Here is a 14,880-nt window from a genome sequence, read left to right on the forward strand (position 1 = left end):
CCTGGTTGGTCGATCAGGAACGAGGAGGCGGAGAGCAACACCAAGCCAGATAGAGATTTGCATTTGGTTCACGCTGCAGCTGGATACTTGTGCCGAGAGAGAAAGAGAGAGAGAGAGAGAGAATGAGATGCAGGCAAAACACGGGGAGGAAAACAAGACACAGACAAACACACAGTGCACTGCACTTAACACCCCCACCCATAAGAACAAACTTGCCCCGTAAAACAAATAGAAAACACCAAATCAGAATAAAAATTTTCAGGTAGGAGACAACGCGTCCGCCATCAAAATTCTCTTGTAGCGGATCTCAAGATTGTAATTCTGCGCGATTTGCGACCAGCGCATAAGGCACTGGTTTTGATTCTGCATAGGGGACAGAAATACAACTGGATTATGATCAGTGTACACTACCACCGGGAGTGAGCTAGACCCGACATACACTTCAAAATGCTGCAGAGCTAACAGGAGGGCTAGACATTCCTTTTCAATTGTGGCATAGTTACACTGATGTATATGGAATTTCTTGGAGAAGTAACTAATGGGATGATCAATGCAACGGACGCAACCGACCTTGGCCAACAATTTTACCCAGGTAAGTTACCGTGGCCTTGCCAAATTCACACTCAGCCAGGTTAAGAGTTAGAGAGGCAGAGTGCAGATGACTAAAAACCAAACACAGTACTTCCATGTGTCTGCCACTTGGCAGAATATACTACTAGGTAGGCTTCACAGCTAAGTACCCCCTCTAAAACAATTGACATGAGTTGTTGCAATGTAGCCAGAGCATTTCACATCCCAAGTGCCATAACTGAGTACTGGAGGAAATGATCAGGAGTGACAAAGGCAGAGATCTAAGCAGCACAGGAAGTTAACGGGACCTTCCAAGGTCAAGTTTACCAATGAACTTTGTCAATCCAACTCTGTTTAATGATGTACCAACTCAAACAAATGTGTTAAAACATGACACCTGTGGATAGCGCCCAAACCAATAATATTATGAAAAGATTTAAGTCATGATTCTGTGAACATATATATGGCTGAAAAACTGAATAGATCAACTGGTATCCAAGACTGAAACTATCCTTTTAACAATGACACTCTCTGGTATACAATATTGATATGGTGATGAAGCATTAAGTCACATAAGTTACAGAACCATTCAGTCACTTTGGGATGTCACATATGGAAAAATCTTGAGGAACCTGATTTGCTATGCATTTGTTTAACTGGTATATTTATGGGTTATTTTAGACTGTCATTCTGACTGTATGATGTGGCAATACATGATATTTCTCATCTCTTTTCTGCAAAGTCAGCTGAGCATAACTGAAGGACAAGGAATGACTGGAGCAGAACTAGCCAGAAACTCGCCCCCGGAAAATAGAACTGTTTTACCAGGATTAGTGCCTTGTGGCAGTTTCTTCGCAAAAGCATTGTTTCTGTTCAACAAGCCGTCCAAGACCTGGAGACAATATCGATCCTCCAATCCCCGCAACTACCCACATGTCCCTGCCCCCACTCTCTATGTAGATAGTATGCAATATGTATGTGGTCTGTGTTGTACATGTTCTATATTATATATATTATATATTGTATATGCTGTGTATGGTTTAAGCTTTTGCTCATATGTTTTATGCTCTTGCAGTGGCTGCCAGGTTGGATCACTGTGTATGGCGTACATTTGGTCAGTAAAGTGAATTTCGTTCTGAGGGGAATGTGCTTCTTTAATAAAAGAAATCCACTACACCTGAATGAAATATTTCAGGTTTAGAGCTTAAGAAACACAATCACAGTGTCCATATGTTCATGTACAGACAAAGCAAGGCCTCACATTTCACAAAGAAAATTTCACAAGGAAAGGTCATCAAAAGACTGTAATTTATATATGACTTAAGAATTAATTGTCTCTCACTTAACAGAGCCTGAAGAAAACCAAAATGACTTGTAAAGCTTGTAAAACTATTTGCTGAGGATTTCTTTTTTTTTTTTCTTTTTTTTTTTTTTTCTTTTTTCTTTTTTTTTAGATACAGAATTGCATGTCTGCCGTGGGTACAAAAGTGAGCACTCTCATTTATTAAAATAATCTAAATAATGTCAAAATAATCTTCAATATCAGATTCTTTCTTAGATAGTTATTAATCTTTTTGCGAATCTCAAGAAAACTTAACCCATAAACCAGAGGATTTAACACTGGAGGTACAATGAGAAATTCTAAGGACAAAATAACAATTACAAACTCAGGGAGTTCCCAAGGTTCATATCGGGTTATGATCATCTCACAAAAAACAGCAATAGAGTAATTAACAAATGTAACTATGTGAGGCAGACAAGTATGAAATGCTTTGGCCTTAAATTCAGATGAACGTCTTTGACAAATAATTAAAATTCTGATATAGGAATATAAAATGTATACCATGGGAATAAAAACTGTTGTAACTGCTACAATAAAACTTAAAATATAACTCGGTGCAAATTCTTCACAAGAAAGCCGAAGGACTGACAAACCACTGCAGTACAACTTGGTTATTTCATTACCACACAACTGTAGTCTTGAAGACACAACTATAAGAGAACCAAAACAAAACATTGGATAGAACAGTGCAGTAGTTGTCATGCCAATAAGAACCGAAGGAGTCATGATGCTGTGATATTGTAAGGGCTTGCATATGGCTACATATCTGTCGTATGCCATCAAGGTCAAAATGGTAAATTCACATGATGCATAAGTGTAAATAACAAAGGTCTGAATATGACAGGAAGATGGAGATATAGTATGCACATCAGAGAGAAGATCAGTTAATAGTCTTGGAAAGAGGCCAGCAGTGCCATACAGAGAGTTGAAAGATAAACAAGAAATGAGCAAGTACATGGGCCGATGTAACATTTTTTCCACATATATTACAAGAAGTATGATCACATTAAAAATTAAAATAGTTAAGTATAGAGTAAGCCCCAAGATGAAAAATATATACCTGGTGTACCCTTGATTTTCAAATATGACAAAGTAAAAATAAGTTGGATTAGAACCATTTCCCATCTTCTTTTAAGTATTTCATAACTTCATTCTCCTAAAAATGAACACTGAAACATTATTTAGCTCATCAATCATTTCCTCATCATACATGAAAGATTTTAGGCAAAAATTTCTTCAGGATACCTATGAGGTTATACAGTTAAACTTTAGCATTTGTATTTAAACTTACCGTATAAAATCAGCACTCTCATACTCTTTTAGTTTGAAATGTTAAATAAAATAAAATAAAAAATATATACATACACACAGTTACAATCTCAAGATGCAGCATATTTGGAGCACTTTTGAATTTTCCAGTGGATTGTTCATGTGGAATAGAAATATATTGTCAACACATAAAGTAAAAGGTAGAAAAGATATCACTTCTCTGAGAGGGAAAAAGTGCCCTTTACTGTGCTGTGCAACACTATATATACATTGTATCACATGTATATATGTCACGTGACCTCTACTTTGGGTTTTAATGAGGTCATAAAGTAGGTGTGTACTAGTTGCTTGAGTTGGCCTGTAAGTCCTAACCTTGATTTGCATAAGTAAATGGTGTTAATGTGTAGTTTTTCATTCTTCTGAGTTAGAGGGAAGGATGGGGAGGGATGACAATTAAATTTTACAATTCAGAAACAAATGTGAAAACAGTAAATAATAAGTCACAACTGAGTTTGTTATGGGTTTAGAAAAACTTCAGAGAGTAGTGTATTAATACATACAAATTTGCAAATAATAATTGGAAATGAAAAAAAAATGCTTCATTGACCTGAAATATCTGATGTGCCCATATCTAACAAAATCAGTGTAAATGAATGAATATCAACAGTGGATAAGGTGTGTGTTTGAAGACAGTTCAGAAGCTGAAGCCTACATGTACAAATTTTCGATTCTCAGGCCACACTTAGAGAAACATTATAACTGCCCTAGTCAATTTGGTTAATATCACACAATTTTAGATGTTGTGAGAGTGATGTTACAGGACCTGGAGTGTTTTAAGAGTTGAGTTGTATTGTAACGCAACTTGGACTGTTGCAGCAGTTGACTAGAAGGTGATCCCATAAGATTTGCAGTGTGACATAAGCTGAGAAATTGTGATAATTTATTAGAATTGGTATGAAAATTGATTTAAGGTGTTAATGCTAGAAGCTGAAAAGATGTAACATCAGACTGGCTGTCTGACATCAGAGATGTCCTTAAATATATAATGTGAGTAGGCAACTCTTACAGCTCATCTTGTTAACAATGCACAAACTCTTCCAATAGCCACTTTGTACAAGCAAAGCTTATTTAAAGCCTGATTTAAATTGTCTGACCTGTTCATGTCCTCAGATTGAATTATGTCAAGCACATCTTAAACCGCAAGTATTTTTTGTCCATTAGTGTCCTTTTGATGCAGTAAACTAATGTGAGCGCTAATAAACCTAATGTAGAAGTTCACCACTACAGCACATTGAATGCCAGTGATTTCTCTTGTGCTCCGAACCTGATAATGAATAAAGATGAAATACCAGGATTATCACGGTCACTATTTTTTTTTTTTTTTACTCTTAGACAAGCAGAGCAGCATGAAGACTTAGTGGCAGGAACAAGTGTTGCACATAAACTGCACATACCTGCAATTTACTCCCATTTCTTACCTTCTCTTACATATTTTCTACTGTATTTTTAATTTCTCTCCTATATTACATTCTCTATATTCTGTTTACATTCTATTTATGTTCTGTTTATTCTGTTTACCTATAGTGTATTTTTTATCCTTATCTCTATCTTGCTCTTTTTATCATTCAGACAGTCAGAATAAGCATTTCACTGCACGTCGTGCTATGTATGGCTGTGTGAGTGTGACAAATAAAATTTGAATTTGAATTTGTAGAGGTCAGGTCTGCAGTTGGACAAGGCAATGTCCAACATGAGGCAGATATTGATAATGTATGTGCCCGAACTGGTCCTGCAGCTGTTTTTATCTATTCATTTATTTATTTATTAATTTAAACTGGTCATCATACAACTTAATTATCAGCCTTTAATAGTAGTGTACATGACCCAATGTTACCTTAGGCTTCATACTGTACATTTGTGGTATTCAGACATTTGAAAATTAGGAGTTGTGTATGTTTGGTTAGAGTTCTGCACTTGTTTGATATCAAGAATTGAATAAATTTTATTGATCTTGACTGTGTCTATAAATCTGAGGAGGAGGCTGAATCCATACAAAAGATCTGAATCTGAAACTGGAGTTATAATAATAAATTCCAAAAATAAAATAACTGCTACAACCCTGTGGAGTTGAAAGTTAGGTATTACAGATTTTTCCATTCTTTATTTATTTTAATTTTCTATTTATATCTAATTATTTATGTCCTTGTCTTCATATTATGATCTAATGTCGACTAGTTAAAAAGGTTGAAAAAAAAAAATCAGCAAATCAAGAAAGGAGAGGTCACTTCCTTTTTGGGGAGAGGATTTTATGTGTAAAAACAGTTATGGGGACTATCTTAATGAGTTTCTGCAAAACAGATCCTTTGTTTAAAAACTAAAATGCATTAATCATCAATGTGTTTTGCCTACTACATGATACATTTGCTATTAGAGACTACATTGTCAATGCTATTTTAACATTATAATAAAAAGGATTCCATCTCAAGTGTGACGCCCAAAATGTGTGGTCACATTTGTGATGTTTTTTTTTTTTGTTTTTTTTTTCATTATTATTATTATTATCATTATTATTATTTATTTATTTATTTGGTTTTTGGCAGAATTGATTGAACGTAATGAGTCACATTTTCTTTTAAGAAGAGGTTGCTATGCATTCATTATGCATGTGTCACTAATCTGCTGTTAAAATGCACCTACTGTGTTTACTCCTCACCAGCAGTAGGTTGCCTGTCAGTGTATATATGTGCAAGTAGCGATCTCATCTCATTATTCCAGAGGATTTCGTGAGGTGAAACCATGTCTCCCTGTCTAATTATTTATTCCCTGTATTGTCAGGTTGGTAGTGGGAAAAAACATTACATAAGTTGTTCTGTTTAATTAGTTTACTTTAACTGAGCTTGTGTATTGGAGTAGGAAGGTTATTTTAATGGAATAAGAAGTTCTCTTATTAGCATGATCAAAGTAGTCAAATGTAGCCTAATGCTAGCGAACGTCACAAATTCCCTTTGTACATTTTATTTTTGCTTTCACCAGCTCCTACAAAAAACACCTGTTGATATAATAATTACTAAAAATTATAATGTGTGAAACCAAAAATGTACATGACAATAACAAAAACATTTTCAGGACCTTCGCCGACTTGTAACATTAAAACACAATACAAAAACAGTATAAAGAAAGAAATGGTAGCTTTCTGCGTTGCCTAGTGACAGTTTGTCAAACAGCAGTTTGTCAAATGAATGAATATGTCAATCACTTCACATATCAATACGTTGCTGAATGAAAATTGAAAACTCAATAAAAACCATTACTGGCTGGCTATGAGCTCCCTCGTTTACAAGCCAGAACTAAAGAAAGAAATATATCTACCTGCATGTCAGGAATCACCAACGGGCAGGACGCAAGTGCGGAGTGGCAGATTTTATTAACCAACTTATAGAAAAACAAACACAAACCAGAACGGGAGAAAGTATCAATCAAACAAGGTACTGAAATAAGTAAAGGAGTAACAGAGCTTGGTAAAGCTAATTGACGAGAGAACTTGGAGGAAACAAACAAATCATGCATATTAATTTAGCAGGGACTCACTGATGGGAAGGGTTGTCACAACAGATTGTGATCTATTAACTAATTTAAGATTTAATCAGTTATTAATTTATAAAACTTGTAAAACTGCCTCGGGGCGCTTTCCTTGGCTTTGCTGTGATGCTTCAGTGCCCATGTTTTGAATGTACTACATAAATGTATGTATTGTGATTCCAACGAAAAAGGTGAACATTGCGGTCGTATTAAGTGGATATGAAAGTGTTTTTATTTTTCAACGCGATGCATGCATTTACATATCAGGTATTTTGTAAGGTAGTAACTAATCTTTTGGCGAATCTCAAGAAAACTTAACCCATAAATCAGAGGATTTAAAACTGGAGGTATAAGGAGAAATTCTAAGGACAAAATAACAGTCACAAACAAAGGCAGTTCACCAGGCTCATATCGGTTTAAGACCACCTCACAGGTAATGGTAACTGAGTAAATAGCAAAGGTAACTATGTGAGGCAGACAAGTTTGAAAAGCTTTAGTCTTAAATTCAGATGAATGTCTTTGACAAATAATCAAAATTCTAATATATGAATAGAAAATGAATGTCATTGGTAAAAAAATTGTGGCTGCTGATATAATGAAACTTATAATAAGAATAGGTGTTTTGTCTCCACAAGAAATTTTAACAGTTGACCAGCCACTACAGTACAACTTGGTGATCTTGTCATCACACAAAGTTAATTCTGCACTCAAAAATGCAGCAAGACCAATAGATAAAATGGGATATAACCAGGCAGCAATTATCATTTTGAAAAGAACTTTAGGTCTCATGATGCTGTGATATAGTAAGGGTTTTTGTATCGCCACATATCTGTCATATGACATTAAGGTTAACATTGTAAATTCACATGATACATAACTGTAAATGACAAAGGTCTGAATCTGACAAGCTAATACAGAGATTGTATGCAATTCAGAGATAAGATCAGTGAGAAACCTTGGGAAGAAGCCAGCAGTGCCATAGAGAGAGTTCAACGATAAACAAGAAATGAGCATATACATGGGCTGATGCAATGCTTTTTCCACACATATTATCAGAATAATCATCACATTGAAAGATAAAATAGCACAGTATAAAGTAAGTCCCAAGCTGAAAAATATGTATCGGAAGTGTCCTTGATTTTCATACATGACAAAGCGTAAAATTATTGGAGCAGAATAATTTTCCATCTTCCTTTATGCTTTCCATTAAATTTCATTCCCCTAAAGATGAAACAAAATCCAGAATCTGTTTTTCATTATTTCATGTATCTGCCATTTCCTCAAGGAAGACAGACCATTCTCCTTAAAAATCTAAATGCACAAATGAAGTTATTCAGTTAAGCTTTCATAGACCATTCATATTTAAACCCATTAATAAGCATACCACTGTAACTTTTCCACACAGATCATATAATGCACTTACTATACCATTGGTACAGTTTCTGGCTGTAGCATAGTTGGAGAGCACTTACTTTTCCTAGAAAGAAAAAAGTAGCCTTTGCTGTGCTGCGCTGCACTATATATGTATTGTTTCAATGTCATGTGACCTCTACTTTGGGTTTTAATTAGGCCATACAGCAGTGGCAGTTCTAGTTTGTATGGCATCTGGGCGGGACCTCCCTCCAGTGCACCACTCGCCAAACACCCCCCCCCCCCCCCCCCCCCCCCCCCGCCAACACACACACACACTGAAAGAAAAAAAAGGACCATTCTTCACTAAGTCTAAATTTTTTATTTTTATGCAGACTTTTGGATCAACACATATAAATAATCTTAACATTTAAAACTGTATAACTATAGCAATGTATACAACAATAATACCAAAAGGAATAACAAAGACAAATACCCACTTGTGTTGATTTGGCACTTTTGGAACATCAATACATTGCCCAAGCCCCAGCAGACCTAGAGTCAAGACTAAACCAATTCACCTTGGTGGTGTGCAGACTAGGAGCGTCGAAACAAGTTTCAAAGTGAAGAGGGAGTAAGAACACAGGGGTCAGACTTGTAGGGGGGTCCGGGGGCATCCTCCCATGGGGAAAATTTTCTTAATTCTGGCAGCTAAATACATCATTTTCCCACAGTGTGAGACAGAAACAGAAAGCCTAAAGACAGTGGCATTTCCAGGAGGTCATAGCATATGCTACATCGCAATTTCTAATTTGAAGCAATCACAACTGTCAAAACACAGACAACGGAGCTGGAGAGCTGGGGCCTTCAAAGCAGTGGGACAGGTATATTCAGTGTCAAGGGTAGCGCACTTTAGAGGGAATTACAAAGAAATTGTGCTTTACAGTCAAGTAATCTCTGTTGGTCATTCCAATTTCCCAAATCAACAAAATACATTGTGCACAGCTAGTGTGCGTATCTTTCTTATTAAACATTATCACGTTACATACATTGCAATCTAGACATAAGATTGGCTGGTGGTACAGAGTGACATCATAACTGGGAGTCAAACATTAATTCTAAAATAATGTGGATTGGGCTGGCTATGAGCACCTTCGCTTACAAGCGAGAATGTGTTTCTGCTTGTTCTCTTCCAGAGTTTATATGGATCAGCTAAAGAAAGGTGGGCGTCCACTCTGACAAGGTTAACTGACCCACACGTTGACATGATATCATTGACGTCACATACAAATGGACAGCAGAAAACTGATTGCACAAATGTCACCATTACGATTTTTTTTTTCTTTTTTTTGTGCGGGTGCCCTTGTGCTGCCCCCGGCAATATGCTGCCCTGGGCAGCTGCCCATGTCGTCCATGCCTAAATCCATCCCTGCCATACAGTATGCATGTAACGAAGCTTGTTTGGTCCAGTTTGTAAATCCTAACCCTGATTTACAAAGACGGGACAAGTCAGTAGTGTTAGTCTGTAGATTTTTATTCCTCTTTGTGAGTGGGAGGGATGCTGAGGGAGAACAATTTATTGTTAAATAGGGAAGGGGGGGTTGTGGGGCACTTTTGGATAGCAACCAAAGTTATAATATAATGAAAAGATTTAATCATGATTCTCACTCACTATCTAAGCTGCTTATCCTTATTAGGCTCGCAGGGGTGCTGGAGCCTATCCCAGCGCTCATAGGGCGAAAGGCAGGGCAGACACACAGACAAACATACTCACATTCATTAGTGTCTCCAATTCACCTAACCTGCATGTCTTTGGACTGTGGGAGGACACCAGAGCTCCCGCAGACACAGGGAGAATATGCAAACTCCGCACAGAAAGGCCGGGAATTGAACCCGAGACCTTCTTGCTGTGAAGCGCTACCCACTGTGCCACCGCCCCAATCATGATTCTGTGAGCCAGTATCCTGGACTGAAACTATCCTGTCTATAATGACACTCTGTGGCAAACAGTATTGATATGGTGATGAACTATTAAGTCACATAAGTTACAGAACCAATCAGTCACTTTGGGATGTCACATATGGAAAAATCTTGAGGAACCTGATTTGCTATGCATTTGTTTAACTGGTATATTTATGGGTTATTTTAGACTGTCATTCTGACTGTACGATGTGTCAATACTTGATTTTTCTCATCTCTTTTCTGCACATCAATAAGCAGAGTCAGTTGAGCATAACTGAAGGACAAGAAAGACTGGAGCAGGGACTTTGCTAGCCAGAAACTCGCCTGTGGAAAATAGTACTGTTTTACTAGGATTAGTACCATGTGGCTATTGCGTAGTTTCTTCCCAAAAGCACTGTCTCTGTCCAATAAGTCGTGCAAGACCTGGAGACAATATCGATCCTCCAATCCCCCCAACCACCCACACGTCCCTGCCCCCACTCTCTATGTAGATAGTATGCAATATGTATGTGGTCCATGTTGTATATGTTCTGTATTGTATGTAATATATGCTGTATCTATTGTAAATTGTAGGCCTACAAGTTGTATGTTGTATGTTGTATATGCTGTATATGGTTTAAGTTGTTGCACGTATGTTTTAAGCTCTTGCACTGGTTGCCAGGTCAAATTGCTGCATACTTTGTCCACTGCACCTGAATGAAATTTTCAGGTTTAGAACTTTGAAACCTTTGGAACTTATGAGAATTTATGATTTAAGAATAAATTGTTTCTTGCTTAGAGGACCAAAATGAATTTTTGGCTTCGTTGTGAGGATTACAGCTTATTTGTTTTTTAACTGAGGGCCCCAGTGGTACCGTGGGTGGCACTGCTGATCCACAGCAAGAAGGTCCCGGGTTTGATTCCCGGCTGGGTGGCTAGGGTCCTTTCTGTGTGGAGTTTTCATGTTCTCCCCGTGTATGCGTGTGTTTCCTCCCATAGCCCAAAGACATTGGATTGTGGGAGACACTAAATTGCCCCTAGGTGTGTGAGTGTGTCTGTCTGTGTGTCTGCCCTGTGGTGGGTGTTTCCCCACCTTTTGCCCAGTGGGCACTGGGATAGGCTCAAGCACCCGAATTAGAACAAGCAGCTTAGATAATGAGTGAGTGAGCGCGTGAGAGTGGACATAATGGCAATCGGTTCAATCTTGTGTTTGTTGTGAACATAGCTAAATCTCTCTGGCTCCAAAAATCAGGAAATCAAGAAAGGAGAAGTCACTTGCTTTTTGGAGAGAGGATTTTATTTGTAAAAGCACAGTTATGGGGACTATCTTAAAGAGTTTCCACAAAACAGATCTTATGTTTAAAAACCAAAATACATTAATTATGAATGTGCTTTGCCGATTACATGATACATTTGCTACTAGAGATTACATCATGTCAATGCTATTTAACAGTATAATAAAAAAGAATCCGTCCCTAGTTTGTTACCAGTTAACTAGGGATGCCCACAGTCAAGAATTTGTAACTGCATACCTACATTCAATGCACACAACGTTGTACAGCAGAGATTCCATTTCACAACTAGTCAGCCAGTTTGGGAAACATTGTTTCTCAAGTACAACTTCATAATTTGTTTGCGTATTTTGGTAAGTTTAAGTCCATAAATAATAGGGTTTACAATTGGAGGAACAAAAAGGAGTTCCAAAGCCAGGAAATTACGCAAACCTTGAGGGAAAGTTCTTGATCCATACCTGCTGTACATTAGATCAAATAGCAAAGCAACAGCAAAATTGAACAGGACAGCCAGATGTGGAATACAAGTCTGCATGAATCTACTCCTATTTTCAGTCGACCTCTGACATGCACCAATTAGTCTGATGTATGAACAAAAAATAAATAATGCATGGCAGAAATATGTGATTATTACAAAATATCCAGTTACATTATTTACCATTGTAGAAGAACATGACAGCTTCACAATTGCCCAGTTTTCACAGTAAAGTTTATCAATAACTGAGCCACACAAAGTAAGTCTGGTTGTTAAAGCAACTAATGTGCCAATGCAAAAGAGTGGAGTAAGCCAGGAAAAAATGATACATTTTATAATCGTGTGATTTGTTATTCTAGAGTGATATTCTAATGGCCAACATATTGCCACATACCTGTCATATGCCATTATTGTTAAAATGGAAACATCACATAAAGCAGATGAATATATAACAAATGTTTGTAAGAGACATCCTGCATATGAAATCACCTGAAACTCAGACAGTAGGTCAAACATGAATTTGGGATAGAAGCCAGCAGTTCCATACAGGGCATTAATACACAGATTACAGAGGAAAATGTACATTGGCTTATGTAGTTTTCTGTCTGAGATAATGGTGAAAATAATGGTGATGTTAGACAACAGAATTACAATGTAACACAAAATGGTTATGCTGAAGAGCATGTATCGTACCTCCATTGTTTCATTAAAACCAGAGAGAGTGAACACTAAAACATTGCTTAAATTTTCCATTGTGGCTTGAAGAATAAGAGAAAATCATGGTTTTATCCTACTAGTTTCTTAACAGATAAAAACTTATTTAGATATTTAGCATTTCATTCTGTCACACATTAATGCTTTAAATCAATGTTACATAACTCAAGGGAGTGAAATACATTATCCATCTCAGATTGTCATGTCTTATATTTCTGAAAGCATCTTATGCAATGATAAATTATAAAAGAATACCATAGAGGAAACTTACCAAGCACAGTCAGCATGTACAAAAGAAATCATTTTAAGGTGGTAAGCTTTGATAAAATAACATATGTTTAAATGTCCTTTGAGTGCCACTATGTTTTCAGTCTATCGCAAAAGTTAATTTATTTTGTTGTTCTATGTTCTGTTTTAATGTTCGTTAGTTAATGTTTTCAATAAAATGCTTTGCTATTCTTCTGGGATATAATGATCTACAGTATCTGTTACAGACACAGTTAAAATTGAAAACTAAATTCATAAGTATTAAAATGTATGTTGTACTGCCTTTAGAAGTCAGCATGAGTAAGTAACATTACAGGACAATATGTTCGAGCTATGATGGTGTGCTACAGTACCCTTCTCTTACCTCTACAACTGAGGAGGCTTTTTATGTATTGTGATTGTGCACTAGTCAAAATGAACAGTTGTTGGCGCTGTTCTTCATTTCTTTTTAATCATTTATTTTTATTCATTTCATTTTTTTCCTTCTTGCAAGTTTGTTCTCTGCAAGCTTTTTTGTGATGACCGGTCTCATGAAGGTTTTGACATTCACCTTCAAATATTTCAGCATACACCTCTAGATGAATTAAAGATTAAAAATTAAATCTCCATGATTGCACACACACATTGTGAACAGTGAGCAGTGAATTTGACCCCTGCATTTAACGTATCCATACACACCAGTGGTGAGCATATACATACACACCAGGGCAGCACATCTACCTCCAGGGGGCAGTTGGGAGTTAAGTGCCTTGCCCAAGGGTGCTTCAGCCGTGGATGTTTTTCCTGCCCGTCCTCCGTAAATTCCTGCCATAAATTGCGGGTCATTTTCACCATCTTCACTCTCAGTTGTAGCCGAGGGGAAATAAACTGTGAAGGTTTTCTTCATATTTGAGGCACTATCACAGATAATGTAATCTAATTTGTGTTTTACATAAAAGTTCTCGCATATCTCCTGAAACTTCTCACTTATTCTGTCTCCAGTGTGTGACCCTGTGAATCGTTCACAACTCAGAAGAACTGTCTGCAGTCATGGGCTGTTTTTCTCCATTTCCATGAAGTGGGCTGTTATCGCTAAAAAGCCATGCATGCTCCTGTCAGGCCAAATATCCACGGTCACAGACACAGTGTCTGTGTTTAATAGTTTGGATTTTATCTCGGACTCTTTATCTACTGCTAGCTCACTCAGACGTCTGGTTATGGTACCTCGACTTACTGGGCAGTATCTCTCATCTACCACTGACCTGAAATTCTTGAAACTAGGCTTGTCAATATAAGACACAGGCAGGTTGCATGAAATGATGAGGTCCTGTATTATGGATTCAGTAATGGCCTTCTATCTGGGATGGCCCTGGTTGTATGCTTGCACACCCCTTATCTGAGTCAAAAAAGAATCAATGCTGCACTGTCCTTATGCACTGGCCACTTTTTTGCTTTGTTGAATTCAGTAAACCTGTAGATGAACAACATAATAAATTAATTAGGTAATTATAGTACTAATATTTTGATGACATAGTTAACATTTTTAAGCGCAGCAAAACCCATCTGGAACCACAAGGTTCTGAGAGAAGAACTGGTTCTAAGCGGGTCCTACTAATTGCCCCATAATACTACACTATATCACACTGTACCACACTGTACCACACTACACCACACTATATCACACTGTAGCACACTGTACCACACTACACCACACTATATCACACTGTACCACACGATACCACACTACACCACACTGTACCACACTGTACCACACTACACCACACTACACCACACTACACCACACTGTACCACACAGTACCACACTGTGCCACACGACACCACACTTTACCGCACTGTACCACACTACACCACACTACACCACACTACACCACACTGCACCACACTACACCACACTGTAGCTTATCACAAATGGCACAGCAAGTGCAGGTGTGCTCACTATGATTGGTCACAGTGTTGTCGCTGCAGCCAGAGCTTACAGTCATTTGTGGCCGCATAATAAGGGAGGGGAGTTATGCATGATAATAAGGGACGGAATGATAACCAGCTATTCAGACATTTCCTTGATGTTACTGTGCCAAAAA

At 37.5% G+C, this 14,880-nt stretch overlaps 3 protein-coding genes across 3 annotated transcripts; all 3 read right to left on the reverse strand.

The window, feature by feature from the left end:
- Positions 1-2,074: 2,074 nt before the first annotated feature.
- LOC115814177 (olfactory receptor 6N2-like) lies at positions 2,075-3,037 on the reverse strand. The gene has a single exon (XM_030776906.1). It carries the CDS (start codon positions 3,035-3,037, stop codon positions 2,075-2,077), a length of 963 nt encoding a protein of 320 aa, XP_030632766.1.
- A 3,954-nt stretch (positions 3,038-6,991) lies between these two features.
- On the reverse strand, positions 6,992-7,909 carry LOC115814921 (olfactory receptor 10J4-like). The gene has a single exon (XM_030777893.1). It carries the CDS (start codon positions 7,907-7,909, stop codon positions 6,992-6,994), a length of 918 nt encoding a protein of 305 aa, XP_030633753.1.
- A 3,726-nt stretch (positions 7,910-11,635) lies between these two features.
- Positions 11,636-12,580, reverse strand: LOC115814922 (olfactory receptor 11A1-like). The gene has a single exon (XM_030777894.1). The coding sequence runs from the start codon at positions 12,569-12,571 to the stop codon at positions 11,636-11,638; it is 936 nt and encodes a 311-aa protein (XP_030633754.1). The 5' UTR covers positions 12,572-12,580.
- Positions 12,581-14,880: the final 2,300 nt, after the last annotated feature.

This window comes from Chanos chanos, chromosome 6 (assembly GCF_902362185.1).
Source record: "Chanos chanos chromosome 6, fChaCha1.1, whole genome shotgun sequence".
Taxonomy (NCBI): Eukaryota; Metazoa; Chordata; class Actinopteri; order Gonorynchiformes; family Chanidae; genus Chanos; species Chanos chanos.

Bases quoted from the DNA above. Each gene is read 5' to 3' on its own strand.
- LOC115814177 (XM_030776906.1), bottom strand. From the start codon at position 3,037: ATGGGAAATGGTTCTAATCCAACTTATTTTTACTTTGTCATATTTGAA.
- LOC115814921 (XM_030777893.1), bottom strand. From the start codon at position 7,909: ATGTATGAAAATCAAGGACACTTCCGATACATATTTTTCAGCTTGGGA.
- LOC115814922 (XM_030777894.1), bottom strand. From the start codon at position 12,571: ATGGAAAATTTAAGCAATGTTTTAGTGTTCACTCTCTCTGGTTTTAAT.